General features: G+C 39.8%; 2 protein-coding genes across 5 annotated transcripts in view; one reads left to right on the top strand and one right to left on the bottom strand.

Moving 5' to 3' along the window:
• The window catches only part of IQCB1 (IQ motif containing B1), a 50,524-nt gene extending 46,269 nt beyond the window's left edge, over positions 1-4,255 (bottom strand). Inside the window, exons 1-2 of one of the 2 annotated variants that reach the window (XM_081086870.1) lie at positions 4,148-4,255; positions 3,603-3,686 (exon numbers count right to left, since the gene is read on the bottom strand). The gene's annotated coding sequence lies outside the window, so the exon portion shown is untranslated. Of the gene's footprint in view, positions 1-3,602; positions 3,829-4,147 lie in introns of both variants that reach the window. The other variant, XM_081086871.1, reaches the window with a different exon arrangement.
• A 125-nt stretch (positions 4,256-4,380) lies between these two features.
• EAF2 (ELL associated factor 2) overlaps positions 4,381-23,738 on the top strand; it is a 41,318-nt gene continuing 21,960 nt past the window's right edge. Inside the window, exons 1-4 of one of the 3 annotated variants that reach the window (XM_081086872.1) lie at positions 4,381-4,567; positions 11,832-11,926; positions 21,133-21,269; positions 23,498-23,643. In XM_081086872.1, the coding sequence (XP_080942998.1) occupies positions 4,471-4,567; positions 11,832-11,926; positions 21,133-21,269; positions 23,498-23,643 (475 nt within the window). In that variant the 5' untranslated portion in view covers positions 4,381-4,470. The remainder of the gene's footprint in view (positions 4,568-11,831; positions 11,927-21,132; positions 21,270-23,497; positions 23,644-23,738) is intronic. The other 2 variants (XM_081086873.1, XM_081086874.1) reach the window with 2 other exon arrangements.

The raw sequence follows: 23,738 nt of genomic DNA, 5'->3' as shown, positions 1-23,738 counted from the left end.
TTTTTTTTGATGCACACTGACCACCAAGGGGTAGACGCTCAATGCGGAAGCTGCCCCATGGTAACCAATGTGCTCCCACAGTCAACCTCCCACAGTCCCTCCCCCGCCGCTGGCTGGCTCCCCCACAGGCCTCAATCACCAGCCAGGCCGAGGGACCCCACCCGCGCACAAATTCATGCACCGGGCCTTTAGTGTTTAAATAATCCATAATATATCCATGGCATAGAATACTGTGCATCAAATCAAAGAATGAAGGAAGTCTATGTGTACTGATGTTGAAAGATCTTCAAGACAAACTCAATGAAAAAATAACACAAAAGAGAAGATAATACAGAGGGCTACTATTTATATGAGCAAAATTAGATTTAGATTAGCAAAACTAGTTTCATCCAGTGTTTTTGCTTTTTAATTTTTTTAAAACTGATTTTTAGAGAGAGGAAAAAGGCAGAGGGAGAAAGAGAGAGAAACTTCGATGTGAGAGCAAAACACCAATCCCTGCCTGACCTGGAATCTAACTGGCAGCCTCTAAGTGCCTGGGACAATGCCCAAACAAATGAGGTCACACCAGCTAGGGCAGTTCCATTCAGCTTTCTAAGAACATTCTGTGTGAAAGACAAGAAAGGCATCTGTATTAGTATCTATTGCTGCATAACAAATTGCTGTAAAACTAGCAGCTTAAAACAAGAAGCATTTATTATCTCTCAGTTTCTTAAAGATATCACTCTTAAAAAAGTGCCATATTTTATATGCATACCCTACTTAATCCTCATAACAAGACTGTAAGCCATAATCATCTCCATTTTACAGATAAGAAAAATAAAGCTTGAAGAACTTAAGAAACTTGTCATGGTTCCACCAGCATGCATTCAAATTCAAATCAGTCTGACTCCAAAGTCTACGGTTTTAATTACAATGTTTATAATATTCCCTCCCATATAAAACAGTAAAAAACACAAAACATACCCAAATCACCTATTCTAAATCACTTTTTTAGCTATTATTCACCACACTTGTCCATCCTTATATTGAAGAGTTGGCCATAATACATGCATACCAAATCATTCCTTATTAGGTAAAATATGAATTATTTAAAAAAACAAATTTTCAGGAACTATTTTAAAGAAAGTCCAGCACATCTTCCAGCACATAGCAGGCATACAACTTTCCAAGAATGTAGGTATAAATACCTCATTCTTTTCAATGGCAACATTAAGCTATGCTTCCTCTATCAGAGTGAATCAAAATACAGCAGTCCCTCCTTTATCCATGGTTTTACTTTCTGCAGTTTCAATTACCCGCGGTAACAGAGGCCCAGAAATATTAAATGAAAAATTCCAGAAATAAACAATTCATTATTTTTAAGTTGCAGACCATTCTAAATAGTATGAAATACATGAAATCTTGTACCATCTCACTCCCTTCTGCCCTGGATGTGAATCATCCCTTTGTCCAGTGTCTCCAAAGTCTTTCTGCCAACTAGTCACTTAGAAGCCTTCTTGGTGATGACATAGGACTGTTCTGGTATTGCAGTGCTTGTATTCAAGTAACCCTTATTTTACTAAATAATGGCCCCAAAGTGCAAGAGTAGTAATGCTGGACAATTTGGATATGTCAAAGAGAAGCTGTAAAGTGCTTTCTTGAAGTAAAAAGGTGACTACCGTACAATGGGATATTTTGAGAGAGACCACATTCACATAACTTTTATTAGTTTGTTATAATTGTTCTATATTATTAGTTATTGTTAGTAACCTTTTACTGTGCTTAATTTATACTGGTAAACTTCATCATTAGTATATGTACATAGGAAAAAAATATAGTATATGTATGGTTTGGTGCACCTGTGGTTACAGGCATCCATTGAGGGTGAGAAGGGGGCTGTGTATTTAAACATCTCCTCTACTGGAAGTCATTCAGAGTGTATGCTATAATCAGTAATGCGGTAATGAATATTAATGTACCCTGGTACATGTCTTTATGCACTCATCTGGTACTTTGTAAGATGAATTTTCCTTGAAGTTGTATTTATCAGTTTTATAATTTTTATGTGGTCAAGCATAATAATCTTTTCCTTTATGGCTCCTGCCATTGGTGTCATGCTCCCTATCCAAAGACCTAAATATATATTCTCCTATTTTTGTGCTTTTGTTGTATTTTCATTTAACTTATTTATATCTCCAATACATATGTTATTTTTCTGAATGGTGTAGATGGGAATCTAAAATTTTTAAGCTAGATGAGGTTACTGGTGAAATAAGAACAAATGCACATGGCTGTCATAAATTCCTGAGATAATTAGTCATGGACAGATATAACAGAAACTATCTGAAATTCTACTTGAGTGTATTTTTGGATTTTATGTAGTTCATTAATCTATTTGCTCATTCCTAGGCTGGTACAACATAATTTGGAGAAAATTCACACTAGAATGTAAGCTTTATGAGGGCAAAACTCATTCCACCCTTGATAGCTGCCTGCTTCTCTCTGGTTCATTGCTATATACCCAAGAGGCGAGACTAGAGCTTGGCATAGGGTAGAAACTTAATGAGTATATCTTGAGAGAACAAATAAAGGCACCAACTTTGAGCGTTCTAAAACTCAATTTCTTGACCCTATGCTTTTCTCCTTGTTACACAAAAATGGAAACCTAAGATTTCTGGTTGGAAGCCTTTTAACAGGCTTAAAACACTGTTCTTGCTCTCTGGCTAACATAATAAAACCGCTGAAACATTATTATCACCCAACACGTGGGGGGACACTATATTAGATGCAAGGGTCACAAAGATTTTATTTAGGACATATTCCCTCCAATGTGGTGATTGGGAAGGAAAAGTGTACACACACACACACTCATATATGTAAAATAAAATAATTATATAAAGTGTTAAGTGCCAAAGGGATGACACAGAAGATAATACAGATCATAGAGTCAAAATACTGGGCTTCCCTGAACCAGTTTTCTTGTTTGTAAAATAAACAAAGCAGCAATCCCTACTCCCTAGAATAATTCAAGATTTAGAAGAGAAGGCAGTCACCGAGGATGGCCCTAAAATGTTGCATGACAGTAAAGTCTCGATATTAATAACCACTTGCAGAGCTTTTATTACGTTGAGCTTTGAATGCTTTCATGTATTAACTCATTTGATTCTGTCAACAACTCCAAGGTGTAAGAACTATTATTTTCTCCCCCGATTTTTACAATGAGCATACTTCACTTTTGTTTGCATAAAGTCACACTGTCAAGTATGAAGTTCAAATCCAAAGATTCTGGGTTTGACTTCACCACCACAGAACAACGTCTCAGTACACCTTCACCTTAAAAGAGTCGCATTTAGAAAAAAAACAAAGAAAAGAAAAAAAAGAGTCGCATTTAGATAAGCAGATAGATTCTGGGAGGCATTCATCTGCCTGCCTGGGACAATACATTGACAAATCTGGCTAAGGCATTAGTTAAGTAAGGGAGTAGAGTTTTATTACATTATTAACCTTTTTGGAGGTGCTTCTCCTCTAAGACAACACTTCCCTCATCTTTATCACTATTAAACTCATGAACTTTCTGACAGGAAAAAAAAGAAAGAATTATTTTCTACTATAAATGCTATTACCCTGTTGCCAGAGCACAAGCTCCGGCCTTGATCCTTCAGGAACCTGGTCGCCTCGGCTGCGCGGTTTACTGCCTCCACGGATCACTGTGAGGGAAATAATAAGACAACACAAGGCAATGGCGTTGAAATTGATCCTAAACATCTGCAGTTTCGAACTCCGAATCTTCTCTCCGCCTCGCTTCACGCGACCTGAACCTGTGGGTCCTAATCGTGCCGAGAACTTCCTCTGGAAATAAGTCAGAAAACGATTGCCTAGGTAACGGCGTCGCCTTCCAGTCAGGTCCCGGGGCCGAGGCTCTAAGGCCGCGAGCTCCTTCACTCCTGATTCTAGAACCAACTTGGGCGCTACCAGGCCTCGGGCCCCGAGTCCGCCCCTCCCGGGCCTCAGTTTCCAGGCTAAATCTCCACAGAACGGGCGTGCAGCAGGCCCATTCTCCCGTTCAGGGCTCCCGCAGTCCGGGTCGCTAGCTCCAGAAGTCTGGCGCCCCCGCCTCTCGGTACCTCGGGGCCCGCTCCCTTCCCCGCCGCCACCTCAGGCCCGTTACCTCATCCCACTCCGCGTTCCTCCACCGAAAGACCCCACTCCCACCGCGCACCTCCGCGGCACGGCGTTCCCGGAGCGGCGTGCGTCGCAACGCGGGAAAAGGCCTGGAGGCGGGACCGGGATTCTCGGAGCCAAGGGGCGGGGCGCCTTCCGCCAGGCAGCCAATCAGCACTCGAGATGCTCCCAGTGGGCGCGCGCGTTGGGCGCGGGGCGGAGTCTCGGTTGGCCGCTCCGGCGGCCGCGAACGCTGCTCCTCAGGCTGAGGTGGCAGAGGGTCCGGAGGCGCGTCCGCGGCGAAGGCGAAGTCGGAGCCGACGGAGAATAATGAATGGACCCTGGTACGTCGACAGTCGCGAGCGGATTCTCAAGTTGGGCGACAGTTTTGAGAAGCAGCCGCGATGCGCCTTCCACACGGTGCGCTGTGAGTGAGGACAATCCCGGGGAAAGGGGGGAGCTCTGGGGATGGGGGTTTGGAGGCACAAACGTCTCCGAGTTGTGTTTCCACGGAGGACTCCATTATTTTGCTGGAGAACGGGGCGGCCCCGCGCGATCCACCGCCCTGCCTGGAGTCCTCGGGGCATCGGGGGAAGGAGCAGGTGTGGAGAAACCCTGGACAGAGAGATTTCAGTAAAACCAGCAGGCGAAAGGGAAACTTTGTGAAGAGGGTCTGCAGCAGTGACTGTGGAGACAGACGTGACTGCTAGGCGATACGAAGGTGGAAAGGAAAACAGCCAGGTGGCAAGTGGAAGGGAGCAAAGGACCCAGTTTAGACAGAGGGAGGGGGGATGCCCTGAGGCTGGTGGACAAATCATCCTTTTTTTTTCCCGTCACTTTTTCTGTTTGGCTAATTAGGGTTCTTATTTAGTGTGTTCCTGGGGAGAGGTTCTGAACCATTCTAATAATCTGCATCTCTCTTGATTTCCTGATGATCAAATACTGATCATCAAAGTACTGGAGGGTGTGTTATTCTTTATTGGAAAGATATTTACCTCCCTGTGATTTCTCCTTTTCATTTCCTTTTGGTTGTCTTCTGGAACTAGTTTTTGGTGTTTTTTTTTTTTTTACTTTTAATTTCTTTATTGATTAAAGTATTAGATATGTGTCCTTATCCCCCCATTACCCCCCCCCCTCCACTCATGCCCTCACCCCCCTGGTGTCTGTGTCCATTGGTTAGGCTTATATGCATGCATACAAGTCCTTTGGCTGATCTCTCCCCTTTACCCCCACCCTCCCCTACCTTCCCTCTGAGGTTTGATGGTCTGATTGATGCTTCCCTGTCTCTGGATCTGTTTTTGTTCATCAGTTTATGTTGTTCATTATATTCCATAATGAGCGAGGTCATGTGGTATTTATCTTTCTCTGACTGACTTATTTCACTTAGCATAATGCTCTCCAGGTCCATCCATGCTGTGGCAAATGGTAGGAGTTCCTTCTTTTTTACAGCAGCATAGTATTCCATCATGTAGATGTGCCACAGTTTTTTAATCCACTCATCTACTGATGGGCACTTAGGCTGTTTCCAGATCTTAGCTATGGTGAATTGTGCTGCTATGAACATAGGGGTGCATATATCCTTTCTGATTGGTGTTTCTGGTTTCTTGGGATATATTCCTAGAAGTGGGATCACAGGGTCAAATGGGAGTTCTATTTTTAGTTTTTTGAGGAAACTCCATACTGTCTTCCATAGTGGCTGCACCAGTCTGCATTCCCACTAGCAGTGCAGGAGTGTTCCTTTTTCTCCACATCCTCTCCAGCACTTGTCGTTTGTTGATTTGTTGATGATAGCCATTCTGACAGGTGTGAGATGATACCACATTGTCGTTTTGATTTGCATCTCTCGGATGATTAGTGACTTTGAGTATGTTTTCATATGTCTCTTGGCCTTCGTTCTGTCTTCTTCGAAAAGTATCTGTTTAGGTCCATTGCCCATTTTTTGATTGGGTTGTTTATCTTCCTTTTGTTAAGTTGTATGAGTTCCCTGTAAATGTTGGAAATTAAACCCTTATCAGATATAACATTGGCAAATATGTTCTCCCATGCAGTGGGCTTTCTTGTTGTTTCGTTGATGGTTTCTTTTGCTGTGCAGAAGCTTTTTATTTTGATGTAGTCCCATTTGTTTATTTTCTCTTTAGTTTCCAATGCCCTAGGAGCAGTATCAGTGAAGAAATTGCTTCGGCATATATCTGAGATTTTGCTACCTGTGGATTCCTCTAGTATTTTTATGGTTTCCCGTCTTATGTTTAAGTCCTATTCTTTTTTGTGTTGTTGAGGTTGAAAAGGGAGCTCTTTTGTTTTAATAGTTGGATGATATAGATTACAGAAAGGAAAATATAGCATATTATGATTTGGTATGTAAAACATTCATTCTTTGCATAATAGCCCTTATAAAATTAAAGAGCGGAAAGGAAACTTTGAGATCATTGAGTCATAACCTCTTATTTTTCTGTGCCAAAATTGTAAAGTAGGTATTTTTTCACTTCCTTTCCCCAGCTCTGCCTTTCCTTGGTGTCTAGTGTCTCAGTTTTACATTTTTCTGTCTTCCTGCTCCTAGACCAGTCGTCGGCAAACTCATTAGTCAACAGAGCCAAATATCAACAGTGCAACGATTGAAATTTCTTTTGAGAGCCAAATTTTTTAAACTTAAACTATATAGGTAGGTACATTGTTATTAACTTAATTAGGGTACTCCTAAGGCTTAGGAAGAGCCACACTCAAGGGGCCAAAAAGCCGCATGTGGCTCGCAAGCTGCAGTTTGCCGACCACGGTCCTAGACCATCCAGAGGTCTTTATGGTTTTTACTCTGAAGTGTTCCATGCTTCAACCAAAACACTGCATTAGAACTTCCATTCCCAAAATGTTTAGTAAGTTTTAGACAATCTAATTATATTGACTCATAGTAAAGATATGAAGAACCAATAGGCTTCTAATTTTCCAAGGATATACTTACATTTTATAAAGGGTTTTGTTAAGAAAATCAATATCCAATTGATGGAATAAATGGGGGAGATATTTGTAAACAGAGGCTCTTAAACAGTGCCCCTTGAGTTCTTCTCCATACTTTGTTATTCTAAGCTCCCCACAGTGAGACAGTAAGTGCTGGCTGTAAAGTTTCTTGCCTTCTTCAGTCCCATTTTACAAAAGTATGTTGTAGTTATTATCTTGTTTCCCCATGACTTTCTCTCAACTAGTATTACCTCTCTTCTTTCCTCTTCTTTCTCAGGTATACAGTAGTCTTTATTTTCCAAATTACAGAATTTAAGATAATAAAAATTTGCTCAAGAATATATGTTCATCTAACTTGGGTGTATATTCTCTTTTTAAGGGTGTGAACCCAAAATTAAGTGAATAAAAATAGCCTTTGAAAAGCACTTTGCAGGAGTTTCAAAGCCTTTCGTTTGTAAAAGTTCTCAAAATGCTGGAATTGTGACTTAAGAGTCTGAGAATCAGATGATCCACCTACAAGAATGAAAATAAACTAAACAACAACCACAATAAACCCAGATGTGTGAATACACTCTTAGTCCTGTGGAAGACATTAGAAAGGTTTTCAGCTCTTTGGTTTTATTCTTGTTGTTGAAGCAGGCAGAGTATTTCTATATTTAATTAAATACTAGAAGCCTGGTGCACAAAATTCATGCACTCGGGGCGTCCCTCAGCTCGGCCTGTGCCCTCTCGCAGTCAGGGAGCGGGCCTAAGCCAGCAGGTGGACATCCCCTGAGGGGTCCTTAGCCTGCCGCAGAGGCGGGAGAGGCTCCTGCAACTGCCGCTGTGCTCGCCAGCTGTGAACCCGGCTTCTGGCTCCCCCTATGGGAATGCACTGACCATCAGGGGGCAGCTCCTGTGTTGAGCGTCTGACCCCTGGTGGTCAGTGCACATCATAGCAACTGGTCATTCTGCTGTTCAGTCGATTTGGATATTAGCCTTTTATTATATAGGATAAGTAATTGTATTAGAAAGCCAAAGAAAATAACATAGATGAAGGAGATCCAGAGAGAAAAAATAACAGTAAAATTGGTGGTGAAATTTCCAAACCAAGGAGAACTGAAAGAAATAAACTATTTAGTTTGGAATCAGCAACTTACAAGAGAATGCATTTGACATTTGGAAGCATATAGAAAGCATGAAGATGAGATTATTCAACAAATTCTAAAATTCTAGAACTATATTTAACCCCTTGAAACTGAAAACTTGTCCACTTTTTAAAAAACTTGTTTTGCCTTAGCCGGTGTGGCTCAGTTGGTTGAGCTTAGTCCCATGCATCAAAAGGTCACAGGTTGGATTCCCTGGTCAGGGCATATATCCTGGTTGCTGGCTCCATCCCCAGTAGGGGGCGTGCAGGAGGAGGCAGCTGATCCATGTTTCTCTCTCTTGGATTCTTTTCTCTCTCTCTCTCTCTCTCTCTCTCGGATTAAAAAAACCAACATTTTTTTTAAAAAAAACTTTTTGTTTGAAGGTAAATAAAAGACATTGCTTAAATAACATAATAAAAAGAGAAATTTATCTTAATAGAATAATAGAAATGCAAATAGGTTCAGAATAGTTTTGATAGACTTATTTATTTTATTTTATTTTATTTGTAAACTAGAGGCCCGGTGCATGAAAATCATGCACTCGGGGGAGGAGGTCCCTCAGCCCAGGAGCCCTTGGGGGATGTCCGACTGACAGCCTAGGCCCGCTCCCAGCCGTCAGTCGGACATCCTTAGCGCTGCTGCAGAGGTGGGAGAGGCTCCTGCCAACACCACTGTGCTCACCAGCCATGAGCCCAGCTTCTGGCTGAGTGGCACTCCCCCTGTGGGAGTGCACTTACCACCAGGGGCCAGCTCCTGCATTGAGCGGGATCAAGCAAAATTGGCTCTCCGACATCCCCCGAGGGCTCCCAGATTGCGAGAGGGTGGAGGCCAGGCTGAGAGACCCCACCGGTATACAATAAGGGCTGGGAAGGGACACGGGAGGGGGTGTCCAGCCCATCTTGCTCAGTCCCGATTTGCCAGACACCAGCAGCAAGCTAACCTACCGTTCAGAGCGTCTGCCCCCTGGGGGTCAGTGCACATCATAGCGAGCAGTGGAGCAGCCTTAGCATTTCATTAGCATATTATGCTTTGATTGGTTGAACTGACGACTGGACAACCAGACACTTAGTATATTAGGCTTTTATTATATAGGATAATTCTTTATTATTGAAAGTATTACTTAATGCCCCCTTTTTTCCCCCATTGACCCTCTCCAGCCTGCCCCTGCCCCTCCCCAGGTTCTCACCGCCCCATGTGTCCATGGGCCATGTATATATGCATACAAGGTCCTTGGTTGATTACCTCCCACCCACCCAGCTTCCCCCGCCTTCCCTCTGAGATTCCGCACTCTATTCTATGCTTGTGTGTCTCTGGACCCACTCTGTTCATCAGTTTATTTTGTTACTTAGATTTCATATATGAGTAAGATCATGTGATACTTCTCTTTCTCTGACTGACTTATTTCACTTAGCATGATACTCTCCAGATCTCCCTCCATGCTGTCTCAGAGGGCAAGAGATTCTTCTTTTTTACTGCTGCATAGTATTCCATGGTATAAATGTACCACAGCTTTTTAAATCTACTCATCTACTGATGATGAGTCTTGCAGTAAAGATGAATCTAATCCTCAAAACAATTAGAACACAAACACATAATTTAACTTAAATTACTTTATACTTAAAAATAAATTTGGCCCTAACTGGTTTGGTTCAGTGGATAGAGCATAGGCCTGTGGACCAAAGGGTCCCAGGTTTGATTCAGGTCAAGGGCATGTACCTTGTTTGCGGACACATCCCCAGTAGGGGGTTTGCAGGAGGCAGCTGATCGATGTTTCTCTCTCATCAATGTTTCTAACTCTCTATTCCTCTCCCTTCCTCTATGTAAAAAATCAATAAAATATATTTTTTAAAAAATTGGTGCCCTAGCTGGTTTGGTTCAGTGGATAGGGCATCAGCCTGAGGACTGAAGGGTCCCAGGTTCAAATCTGGTCAAGGGCACATGGGTTACGGGCTCCATCCCCAGTAGGGGGCGTGCAGGAGGCAGCCCATCAATGATTCTCTTGCATCATTGATGTTTCTATCTCTCTCTCCCTCTCCCTTCCTCTCTGAACACAATAAAAATATTTGGTGTGGTTCAGTTGGTTGGGCATCAACTCATGCATCAAAAGAGTTATGGGCTGGATTCCCCAATAGAGGGCATGCAGGAGGCAGCTGATTGATGTTCTGCTCTCACATGATGTTTCTCTTCTCCCTTCTCTCTTCTTCTCTTTCTAAAATTCAATAAAAAGGCCCCCTTCCCGGAGCCCGTAGCGCCTGCTAGGCATGCGCCGACCGCGACTGCGCGTGCCTGGCTGTGCCTGCGCCCCACTGCCCGCCGCCAAAATAACCCCCCAAAAATAAAAAAATAAAAAAAAATAAAATTCAATAAAAATATTTTTTAGAAAGAAGTTTGCAGGTGGTTCAGAGAAGGAGTATGAACCAGAGTCAGTTATGAAGATCTCTTAGGAACCCATTATATTAAAGACATTGTGTTAGGAGCCACAATCCTGAAGGAATTCAAATATGAGGCATTGTGCTTTAAAAGTTATGGAGACTTGGGGGGCGGGGGCAGGCTGGAGGGGGTTAGCGGGGGTAAAAAGGGGACATATATAATACTTTCAACAATAAAGAATTATTTTTTAAAAACAGTTTGGGAAAAAAAGTTATGGAGACTTGCCCTAGCTGGTTTGGCTTAGTGGATAGAGCATCAACGTGCAGACCAAAGGGTTCCGGGTTCGGTTCCGGGTTTGATTCCGGTCAAGAGCAGGAGACCACTAATTGATGTGTTTCTCTTACATTGATATTTCTCTCGGTCTTTTCCTCTCTCTCTTCCACTCTCTCTAAAAATCAAGGAAAAATATCCTCGGGTGAGGATTAAAAAATAAGTAAAATAAATAAATGTTATGGAGACTTGACTTGAGGTGCTGACCACATAATACAGTGTACAGATGATGTGTTATAGAATTGTGCACTTAAAACCTGTATAATTTTGTTAACAGTGTCACCCCAATAAATTAACAATAACTAAATAAATATTACAGTTCAATAGGACACAAAGAGTTAAATAATTTCAGGTAATATATGTTAGATTTTCATAAGTGATATGGTAAATGCTACAGAAATCGATAAGAGTAGAGATTTTGGAGAATAGGGAAAGGGCTAAACACAGAGACCCCTTCATAGAAGAGGGAATTTTAAAATAGGATTCCAATTCTAAGAGAGCAAAAGCGCAGAGAAAAGAAGGGCAAGCTCTAGGTACTTTGATAGTTTAGCCTTTTGTTGATTGGAAGCTAGTTTGAAATGAGGCAAGAATGGAAGGAGATGTCTCTGAAAAGATGTTATAAAAGAAGATATCGTTGTCTTCTCTCCCCATTGATGTTGATATCATGAAACTGATGTCAGAGGTTGTTGGCCAACCTCTCATCTTTTTATTCTAGCTGAATTTTGTGGTTCCTTATTATACATACAGAAGTAAACTGGGTTGTATTTTGTTTGTTTATTTGTAATATAAAGACTCTTTTAAACCATTTTAATTACTGGTTGTTGAAAAATGATTTATCACTCTGACACATGCTCATATCTAAGTAATAGGGTATTGTTCCATCTTATAACAGTCTGTATCCATATCTATTTTTAGATGACTTCAAACCAGCTTCTGTTGACACTTCTTGTGAAGGAGAACTTGAGGTCGGCAAAGGTGAACAGGTGACAATAACTCTGCCAAATATAGAAGTGAGTATATATATGTGTATATATATATATATATATATATATATATATATATTTATTTTAAATATATTTTTATTGATTTAGGGGGGAAGGGAGAGGGAGAGAGACAGAAACATCAATGGTGAGAGAGAATCATTGACCAGCTGCCTCCTGCATGGCCCACACAGAGGATTAAGCCTGCAACCCAGGCATTTGCCATGTGCCCTGACCGGGAATCAATCTGTGACCTGGTTCATAGATTGACACTCAACCACTGAGCCATGCTGGCTGGGCAGTATTTCTATATATTTATTTATTTATTTATTTAACTTATTTTTTAAAATTTTATTGATTTTTTAGAGAGAGGGTAAGGGAGAAGGAGAGAAGAGAAGAACATTGATGATAGAGAAACATCAATGGGCTGCCTCCTGCATGCCCCCTACTGGGGATTGAGGCCACAACCCAGGCATATGCCTGACTGGAATCGAACCAGAAACCTAGTAGTTCAGGGGACGACGCTCAATCCACTGAGCCATGCCGGCTGACCTATTTCTATATATTTAGGCTAAGGGGATATTTTTGTAAAATTCCCGCTGAATTTAAATTAAATAATTACACAATTCATGCATTAGGTAGCTATTGGGAATACAGAGATATATTTGACATGGTCAGTGTCCTAAAAAATGTTATTTAATGAGGAAGACAGGAAATAATGGATTATAATATAGAACCATAAGGACTATCACAAGAGTATATACAGAGTATTATGGGAGTACAAAAGTGAGATAACTCAGCCAGGAGAGGGAAATGAGACAAGAGTACATACTGTTTTGAAGTTGCCTAGTTGAAGAATAGAGGGAAGGACATTTTAGGCAGAGAAAAGAAAAAGATAATGGTCTAAGACAGCGGTTCTCAACCTGTGGGTCGCGACCCCTTTGGGGGTCAAACGACCCTTTCACAGGGGTCACCTAAGACCATCAGAAAACACATATATAATTACATATTGTTGATGTGATTAATCACTATGCTTTAATTATGTTCAGTTTGTAACAATGAAATTAGGGGTCACCACAACATGAGGAACTGTATTAAAGGGTCACAGCATTAGGAAGGTTGAGAACCACTGGTCTAAGACAAAGCAACTGAAGAGCCTATTACATTTGAAGAACTATATATAAGCTACTTTGGCTAGGTGGGTGCATTTGGGGACATACTGAGAGGTGGAAAGGTATTTAATAATCAGGAAGTGAAGGACCTTTGTGTAATGCATAAGTGTTTGAACGTATCCTGTAACTTTTAGACAGATAGAATGAAAGAAAATTGTTAAAATTACCACCTATCAAGAGCAAATATTTTTTTTCTTCTTGCAGTCCTTAAATAATTATGAATAAGAATAGAAATTACAATTTCAACTGAACTTTGTGAATTTTTCCTTCTTAATTAAAGAACTTCTTAAATAACAAGTAGGAGGTTTACTCTTCAGAGTTCTTAATTTTGTGGGTATTTTATGGAACTGTAATGATTATTAGTTTGAGGCATTTAGTTTCTTCTGTTTTCTTTATGAATTCATTTTTATCATCCTGGTAAAAATGCCTAGAAGCTTGGAGTCATCCCATAAAATAGAACTTTTATTATACTACTAGAGGCCCAATGCATGAAATTCATGCAAGGGGCTCGGCCCTTGCAGCCCCAGCTTCGTCTGGAAAGATGTCCGGTTTAATTAGCATATTATACTTTTATTTATTTATTTTTTAATTAATGCTTTATTGTTCAGATTATTACAGTTGTTCCTCTTTTTTCCCCCCATAGCTCCCCTCCACCCAGTTCTCACCCCACCCTCGGCCCTTACCACCCCCCACTGTCCTCATCCATAGGTGTACAATTTTTGTCCAGTCTCTTCCCTCATCCCCCACACCCCATTCCCCCCTCCGGAGAATAGTCAGTCCACTCCCTTTCTATGCCCCTGATTCTATTATAATCACCAGTTTATTCTGTTCATCAGATTATTTATTCACTTGATTTTTAGATTCACTTGTTGATAGATGTGTATTTGTTGTTCATTATTTGTATCTGTACCTTTTTCTTCTTCTTCCTCTTCTTAAAGGATACCTTTCAGCATTTCATTTAATACTGGTTTGGTGGTGATGAACTCCTTTAGCTTTTCCTTATCTATGAAGCTCTTTATCTGACCTTCAATTCTGAATGATAGCTTTGCTGGATAAAGTAATCTTGGTTGTAGGTTCTTGCTATTCATCACTTTGAATATTTCTTGCCACTCCCTTCTGACCTGCAAAGTTTCTTTTGAGAAATCAGCTGACAGTCGTATGGGTACTCCCTTGTAGGTAACTGACTTTCTTTCTCTTGCTGCTTTTAAGATTCTCTCTTTGTCTTTTGCTCTTGGCATTTTAATTATGATGTGTTTTGGTGTGGTCCTCTTTGGATTCCTTTTGTTTGGGGTTCTCTGCACTTCCTGGACTTGTAAGTCTATTTCTTTCACCAGGTAGGGGAAATTTTCTGTCATTATTTCTTCAAAGAGGTTTTCAATATCTTGCTCTCTCTCTTCTTCTGGCACCCCTACAATTCGGATGTTGGTATGCTTGAAGTTTTCCCAGAGGCACCTTACACTATCTTCATATTTTTGGATTCTTTTTCTTTTTGCTTTTCCAGTTGGGTGTTTTTTGCTCCTTTGTATTTCAGATCTTTGACTTGATTCTTGCGATCCTCTGGTCTGCTGTTGGAAGTCTGTATAATATTCTTTATTTCAGTCAGTATATGCTTAATTTCTAGTTGGTCCTTTTTCACAACCTTGAGGGTCTCACTAGACTTATTGAGGATCTCATTAAATTTATCGGCAGTCTCACTAGATTTCTTGAGTGTCTCACTAAGTTTATTGGCGGTTTCTAGAAAATTCTTGAAAAACCTTAAAAGTGTGGTTTTGAACTCTATATCCAGTAGTTTGTTGTCCTCCATTTCTGTCATTTGTGACCTGTTTCTTTGTCTCCGCATTTTTTATTCTTCCCTGTGTTGATAGAGTGGCTTTCTGTGTTAGGTGTCCTATAGGGCCCAGTGGCTCAGCCTCCCCAATTACCTGAGGTGGACATTCTTGGTGCACCCCCTTGTGGGCTGTGTGCACAGTCTTGTTGTAGTTAAGCCTTGATTTTTGTAGGTATCACTGGGAGGAATTGACCTCCAGGCCAATTGGCTATGAGAATCAGCTGTGTCTGAAGTGGGAGAACTTCTGTGCTGGAGACACCCTTCTGGGGCAAGACTTGCTTCAATGGGGCTTTGGTGCTCACTGAGTCTGCCACCTGAGTGTGTCCCTTATGGATCTGAGGAGTTGTAATCTGGATGGTCCCACTCTGACCACTGGGTACACTAGCTCTTGGATCTAAGGAGGTGCTAATTTAGCCTCTGCCTGAGGCTACCCAGCAGGAACTCAGCTGTGAAGGAATGCAAGCTGCTGTGGGGCCTTGGGCCAGCTGCAGTTGGTTAGGTAATTTTCAGATTGCAAAGGGCCAGGCCTTTCATATGCAAAAGCTGGTGCATAGCTTGGGTGGGGCGGGGTCGCAGGGGATCAACAGGGCAGAGCAAGCAGCTATGGCTGCTCCTCAGTCCTGTCCTAAGAGGCCCCGCTTCTTAGTGTCCCGGTAATCGCTGCAAGCACCTCTGAGAGAAAGCCGCCCTCCAGGTCTGACCGATGCCAGACAGTCTAGCCCAGCCGTGGGCAAACTACGGCCCACGGGCCGGATATGGCCCGTTTGAAATGAATAAAACTAAAAAAAAAAAAGACTGTACCCTTTTATGTAATGATGTTTACTTTGAATTTATATTAGTTCACACAAACACTCCATCCATGCTTTTGTTCCGGTCCTCCAATCCAGTTTAAGAACCCATTGTGGCCCTCGAGTCAAAAAGTTTGCCCACCCCTGGTCTAGCCTCTCCCTGTATGAGTCTGGGTCCCCAGAGACTTGCCCGGAACTGGAGTTCAGAGCAGTCGGGAGCTTGAGACTCCCTCCCAATTGAACAAGACAACCGTGTCCTCAGCCGCCAGTCCTTTCCGTGTGCACCTCCGTACCTCTGCACTTTACTTCCACACCACACCTCCTCTGAGTCTCTGTATGCTTTTCTCTTTCCTTCTAGTTGTAGAATTTCCACTCAGCCAGCTTTCGTGTGGTTCTGGATGATGTCTGTTTTATCTTTTTGTTGTATTTTTGAAGTGGTTGTGCGAGGCAGCAATTTCCAGTGTTTACCTATGCCGCCATCTTGGTTTTCCATCTGCTTTTATTATTATAGATACTTTAAAGAAGGTTCTCACGGTTCTTCAATAGGGTAGATTTTCTAATTCTCATTTCTCTAGGTTTTTGTTTGTTTGTTTTGATAATAACATATAGGAGAAACTAATAAAAAAGTAAGACAATTTAGTTGGTTAATACTGGGCATTGCAAATCTTTTTCTTTATAAACAGTTCTGTATGGTTAACTGCTATAAAATTTCAAAATGTTGAATTTTGAAAGGAAAAGACTGTTATGATTTGTCATTGGTGCAGTCCAAGTTTGGCATATTTTTAGTGCTGACTAAAAATATCGGGTACTTTTGTAGGCCTCAATGAAATAGCCCACTGGAAACTTCCAACTACAATTCCTATTATGTAGGAAATGCATCCTTACTGGTTGCTTATGACTTTATCCCTCAAACCTTAGACTTGTGAGAGTTCTATACTAGTATGTCTGGTAGACTATTATGCCATTCTATATATTGAACCCAGTCTGATTCCTTTCATTAAGTTTACTTAGCTCACATGGGAAAATAGCCCACCGCATTCTGGAGACTTCAGCCTATTTTAATACCAGAGTCCTATTTTAACAGCTTGTTGTAGTTATATTTTTAAATTAATTATATCTTTTGTCATTACATAATCAACCCTTTTTATCTTGTTTTGGTGATTTTTAAGCTTAAATGCCACCATATCTGATATTAATATTGCCACCTTTGCTTTCTGTTTGCATATTCATGGAATCTTAGTTCTTTTCCTTTTATTTAGTTGACATTTTGTTTTAAGTATATCTTTTGTTAACAGAATATTGTTTCATTTTTAAACCCAGTTTGACATTCTATTTTTACTAAGAGAATTATATCCACATTTAATTTGAAATTGACATACTTAATTTTTACTTGTATCATTTTGTATTTTTATTTTGTATGTTTATTATCATTTTGTATGTTTATTAGTTATTTTGATTTATTTCCTCATTTTTGTTCTTTATTTAGTTTCAGGCATCTCATCTTTCTTTTTTCCCCTCCTCGTTACTTTAGGAATAATATTGTACATTTCCATTCCATTACTGATTACTTTCCTTTTCTGATATTCGTAATGAGGCATGATCAATTTGCCTGTCAGCAGATAAGAAACAAAACTGGAAGTAGAGTATGGAGGAAAATAACAATAATCTAAGTGAGATGATGATTGTATACTTGAAACTTATGTAATTTTATTGATACAACTGCCAGTTTAGGCCCGATTCCTGCGGATATCCCTCTTGCCATCTGGGACTGCTGGCTCCTAACCGCTCACCTGCCTGCCTGCCTGATCGCCCCTAACTGCCTCTGCTTGCTGGCCTGATTGCCTCCTAACTGGTCCCCTGCTAGCCTGGCCGCCCCCTAACTGCCCTCCTGCCAGCTTGGTTGTCCCCTAATTGCCCCCCTGCCAGTCTGGCCCCCCCCTAACTGCTCACCTGCCGGCCTGGCCGCCCCCTAACTGCTCCCCTCCTGGCCTGATTGTCTCTAACCACCTCTGCCTTGGACCCTGCCACCATGGCTTTGTCTGGAAGGAAGTCGGATGTCTGGAACATGTCCAGTCAACCTGTCTAATTAGCATATTACCCTTTTATTAGTATAGATAGCCAATATTTGGAAGTAGCCCAGGTGCCCCTCAGTAGATGAGTGGGTAAAAAAGCTGTGGTACATTTATGCAATGGAATACTACTCAGTCATAAAAAGAAGGAAATCTTACCTTTTGCAACAGTATGGATGGACGTGGAGAGTGTTATGCTAAGTGAAATAAGCAAGTCAGAGAAAGACAAGTACCATACTATTTCACTTATATGTGGAATCAATGAACACAATAAACTAACAAAGTGGAGATAGACTTATGGATACAGGGAGCAGACTGACAGCTGTCCTAGGAGAAGGGGTTGGGGACTAGGTGAAAAGTGTGAAAGGATTAGCAAAGAAAAAAAAAGGAAGATTCATGGACACAGATAATACTATGGTGATTACCACAGGGAAGTGGGGATGGGTAGAGATAGCACAGGGTAAAGAAGGGATAAATTGTGCTGGAAGGAGACTTGACTTGGGATGGTAAACTCACAATGCAATATACAGATGATGTATTGTAGAATTGTATACCTGAAACCTATACAATTTTATTAATATTGTACCAATAAATTCATTAAAAAATAGTAAGATGAAAATTATATCTTAATTACCACCAAAATGTAGTCAACTGTATTTGTCCTTTTTTAATTTTCCCAAGATAATGAAATATATCAATAACTTACAAAAATATAAATAAATAAATAAAAATAATGCTGCTCAATTCCATGATGACAAAAAGTTTAATTTTTTAAAACTTGTTTAAAGTGTGAAAGACAGGTATAGAGACTATGAAAGTCTTATTTACCTTGTTAATTACAGTAAAAAATGTTCATATTGTTGGCATTCAACGTTCATTGAGTATCTGTGAAGAGCTTGGTAGTTTAGTTGCTAGGAGCAATACAAAATTTTATGATCTAATCCTTATTCTTTAGTAACTCAAGAGTACAATAATGTATTATAATTTTAAGATGTATTCTATCTAGGTAATAATACAAATATCTATACTAATAATAGTAGGAACATGCAAATTGGTCAGGACACCCTCATGCAACGACCGAACAGCAGGCTATGTGGGACAACCAGGCAGGCGGAGGGGCAGTGAGGGGCGACCAAATGACCATACAGCAGGCTGTGTGGGGCGACTAGGCCAGCGGGGGGAGGGGGGGGCAGTGAGGGGCAACCAGGCTGGCAGAGGAGGGCAGTGAGGGGTGACCAGGCCAGCACAGGAGGGTGGGCAGTTAGGGGCAACCAGGCCAGAAGGGGGGCAGTGAGGAGCGACCAGGCTGGCAGGGGGGCAGTTAGGGGTGATCAGGCAGGCAGGCAGGTGAGCAGTTAGGAGCCAGCAGTCCCAGATTGTGAGAGGGATGCCTGACTGCCGGTGTAGGCCTGATCCCTGGCAGTTGGACTTCCCCCAAGGGATCCCGGTTTGGAGAGGGTGCAGGCTGGGTTGAAGGGACCGCCCCCCCCCCATGCACAAATTTCGTGCACCAGGCCTCTAGTCTTTAATAAGAATATTAGAGAATATTGCATGAATGTCTATCAACCATAACTTGAAGTCCTTGCTATTTTGGGGTATCATAGTCACTTGTCTTCAGCCAGGACATTTGAAAAATATAATTACCAGCTAAGTAGCCCAATTTGTTTTGTCATGACCATGTTTCTGGCTCTTCACATTACCAGTGCTTCAACTTAGTGCTCCACATCTCACTCTTCTAAGGCCACTCCAGGCATATTCTTGTCTGTGCACCTTGCATGCTTGATTTCCTATAGATTTTTTTAAGTCTTAGATGTGAGGTGAAAAACCTGTTCTTTTCTTTTGGTTTCATCATTTTCTCTCCCTACCTTTCAGAAATCTCTAATCTACCCCCATTTATGATATCTTTAATTACCAAATTTATCTCATATTACTTTTTCTGTTACATGTTAAATCTCTGATTGTTAACTTTTAAACTATGATATATCCTTTAGTCTTTTCAGAAGTCACCCTTTTCTAACCAGATTTAATATTACTATTGTGTTTGACAAAATTATTATAATGAGTGCTTTAACATTTTAATGCATTTTTAAAAAGTTGAAAAACAAGCAAATATAACACTTTATTGTTTAAGGATACAAATGTATGGAATAAAGTTAAAAGATGATAAACAAGATTCCTTAAGGATTGAGGGATGCACATGAAGGAAGGAGGAGAACGAACACATAGGTCGTGAGAACACATAGGTCGTGAGCAATGACCTAGGTTTCTTTAACCTTTTATTATGGAAAATAGTATAGTATAATGAACCCCCATGTACTCATCACCGATCTTCAATAATTACCAACATTTTGCTAATATTTTTTATATATTCTCGTACCACTTTTTTTCCTGGTATATTTTAAAGCAATCTCAGATATTATGCCATTTCATAAATGCTTATGTATGCATTTCTAACTGACAAGGATTTTTTCTTTTTTTACCTAAGTAAGTTGCTGTTATTACGTGTAGCAGAATTAATTATAATACTGGAGCCATACTCACATTTTCATGATGCACTCAGAAATGTCTTTTTACAGTTTCTCCTCTAGGAATCCAAATTAGAGTTTCTATAATATTTTGACTATGTTTCTTAAGTCTCTTTTATTCTGTAAATGTCCCTTCCCCTTTTTATACAATTAGTATGCTAGAGAAACCAGGTTATTTGTCTTAGAGAATATACCCATGTTCTGGATTTCAAATTACTTCTGTCTGGTATTATTTAACTTGTTCCTTTATTCTTCATATTTCCTGTAAACTGGTAGTTATATATTTAAAGACTTAATGAGAGTTAGATTATTTGTGGGTTTTTTGTTTTGTTTGTTTTTGGGTGATGCTGCATACTTTCTTTTATATCACGTCATGAAGCATATAATGTTTGCTTGTCCCACCTTTCATGATGCTAAGTTTAATCAGTGGGTTTACTCTAACAGGTGTTTCTTGATACATTCATTTTCCTTAATCTGCATAGGGAAGCACCATTTTAAGAAAATATAAGATTTTAAAAACTAAACTTATAAAGGAAGAAAAGGGGTAGAAAATATGATTCAGGGCTTCTGCTCCTTTATCTGTAAAATATATTGATTGTATTAGAACTGAATCCCAATTACCTGTTGTAGACGAATGAAACAAATCTTTACTGACTCAGGGAAAGTACTTTCTCTATTCCTTTTCCTCAAGGATAGCAACTTTAAGATCTCAGCCTCTCTTTATTTTTGACTTTTACTAAACTTAGGTAGTTAGGTGACTTGAAGTATAAATTGAGAAACAGAAGATCTCAAAGTCCCTCCCAGTTGAATTTATATGATAAATTTCAAGTAATGATAATTAACTTTTTAAACAGGGATCAACTTCACCAGTAACTGTTTTTAAAGGTTCAAAGAAACCTTACTTAAAAGAATGCATTTTGATAATTAACCATGATACTGGAGAATGTCGACTAGAAAAACTCAGCAGCAACATCACTGTAAAAAAAACAAGGTATGTGGTTAACAAAACAAATTCTTTTATCAGCACATAATTGCAAAGGAAATGTCAGTGAAAAAAATTATTTGATTAAGCCACATTATTATATAAGGCTTATTTCTATGGGATACAAAAATGTTTTAACCTTTTTTCAAGTTTAAATTTGGTGGAGAACCTTAGCCACAACCTTGTACGATTTCTCTCTGTGATACATAAAAACTTGTTTCTGAATATTTTCTACATGTATAGATATAATTTCTTCTATATATAACTGGACTGAAAGGAGCCATTATGTACTCTTCAACATAATTTCATCTTCATTAGTAAAAGTGTCTTTGAACACCTAGACTATGTAAGGCACTTGGAGAACGAAGGTTTTCTATATAAGTACTAACCTCAAAATTTCTGCATTTTAATTGGATTAACATATAATTCTACTAGGAAAGTCAATAAGAGAATATAGCCATCTCATACCTTTTTTTGGAATTAGGCAGGTGCATTAATTGCTATGTAATATAAGGGATTTGCTCTCAAAGCTATGCAAATAGTATAGATAAAATTTGCTCTAGGAATTAAAGGAAGAGAAAGATTATGGTTGATTGCAGCATTCAGGGAGCCTTTATTGATGTAATTTGAGAAGAGGTTAAGATTTAGGGCTTTTTCCACACCAAACATACTTGGTGATAAGAATTACCCTTAATGCTTATTAAATATATGAGTTCCCAGGTGATTTCTTATTGGTAGGAAAGTTTGAAAATGACTGATTTAATTGATCAGAGAGAACATGAAGATATTTAAAGGCAGGAATATATCTGACTTATTTTGGGCCAATGAGTAAGACCTGTTTGAATAAGGAAGGGATTTGTCTCTGTGCATGGAAATAAGTATTGGAAAGTGAGGAGTGAGGTTGATAGTGGATTAAAAGTAAGGTTATAAAGGTAGGTTAAAGCTAATACCTTCAATATTAAATATGAAATTAGGACGTCTTAATGGCTCCATTGGCAGTGATTATGTATTAAATTTTTTAAACTAAGATTAAATTTTTAATTAAAAACATTTTTGTTTTGAAACATTAATACACCAAATAACTGAGTAAAGTGAAACTATGTGGGAAACAGAAAAATGCATACAAGAAAGAATTGACAGAATTTGGTGACTGGAAAAAGGAAAGGCAGAAAAGTCAAATATAATTGTGTTATAAACTCTTCTTAAAAGTATTAAAAGGAAATGAATCTGCTTTAGTAGCATGCCTCTGTTAAAATGTGGAAGTGACTTAATTTTAACAGAAATGATAATTTTAGAATGTAGGGAATATATAGTACCTATATACACTTAGGTGTATTTTATTTTAGGCATTTGTGTATATCTTAACACTTCAATTTTTTTAAAAAATATATTGATTTTTTACAGAGAGGAAGGGAGAGAGATAGAGAGTTAGAAACATTGATGAGAGAGAAACATCGATCAGCTGCCTCCTGCACATCTCCTACTGGGGATGTGCCCGCAACCCAGGTACATGCCCTTGACCGGAATCGAACCTGGGACCTCTCAGTCCACAGACCGACGCTCCATCCACTGAGCCAAACCGGTTTCAGCAACACTTCAATTCTGAGCAGTGGTGGTCAATCATCTATATACTAGTATATAAAACCCTAATATGCAAATAGAACGAATGGCATAACTTTAAAGATCATATAATTAAATATGTAAAGTCAATTATATTTCAATAAAGCTGTTAACAAAAAAAAAAAAATTTGAGCAGTGGTTTTGTTTATATTCACACTTGTATCACTCAATGGAACTGTGTATATGCCGTGCATATATAGCAGGGATCCAGAAGTATTTGTTAAATAATGAATTAATGTTTTAATTCTTGAATACCATTTATAGATGTCTAAGGAAAAAAATAAGTGGTCAGTGTTAGTAACTTCGTAAATTGAAATTGTTACATTGCCATCATATCTTTTTTGACTTTTGATTTTTTTTTATAATTCTCTTTTTTAAATATATCTTTATTGATTTCAAAGAGGACGGAAGAGGGAGAGAGAGATAGAACCATCAGTGATGAGAGAGAATCATTGATTGGCTGCCTCCTGCACAGGATCCCCTACTGGGGATGGAGCCCGCAACCCAGGCATGTGCCCTTGACTGGAATCGAGCCTGGGACCGTTCAGTCCACAGGCTGAGGCTCTATCCACTAAGCAAAACCAGCCAGGGCTGACCTTTGATATTCTTAATTGCAGATTTGAAGGAAGCAGTAAAATTCAGTCTCGTGTAGAGCATCAGCAGCAACAAATGTGGAATTTAACTAGGACTCCCAATCTTGTAAAAGATTCTCCATCCGAAGACAAGATGTCCCCAACATCTCCGATGGATGATATTGAAAGAGGTAAAATCTAAGTGTATATAATGTTCCTTTACAAGAAATTATTAAGAACTAGAGGCCCAGCGCACGATTAAATAATGCACATGTAGGGTCCCCTA

This window comes from Myotis nattereri, assembly GCF_964212035.1.
Source record: "Myotis nattereri genome assembly, chromosome: 3".
In the NCBI taxonomy this organism is placed as follows: domain Eukaryota; kingdom Metazoa; phylum Chordata; class Mammalia; order Chiroptera; family Vespertilionidae; genus Myotis; species Myotis nattereri.
Note: the sequence above shows the minus strand (reverse complement) of the source record. Positions and strands in the feature narration are given on the sequence as shown.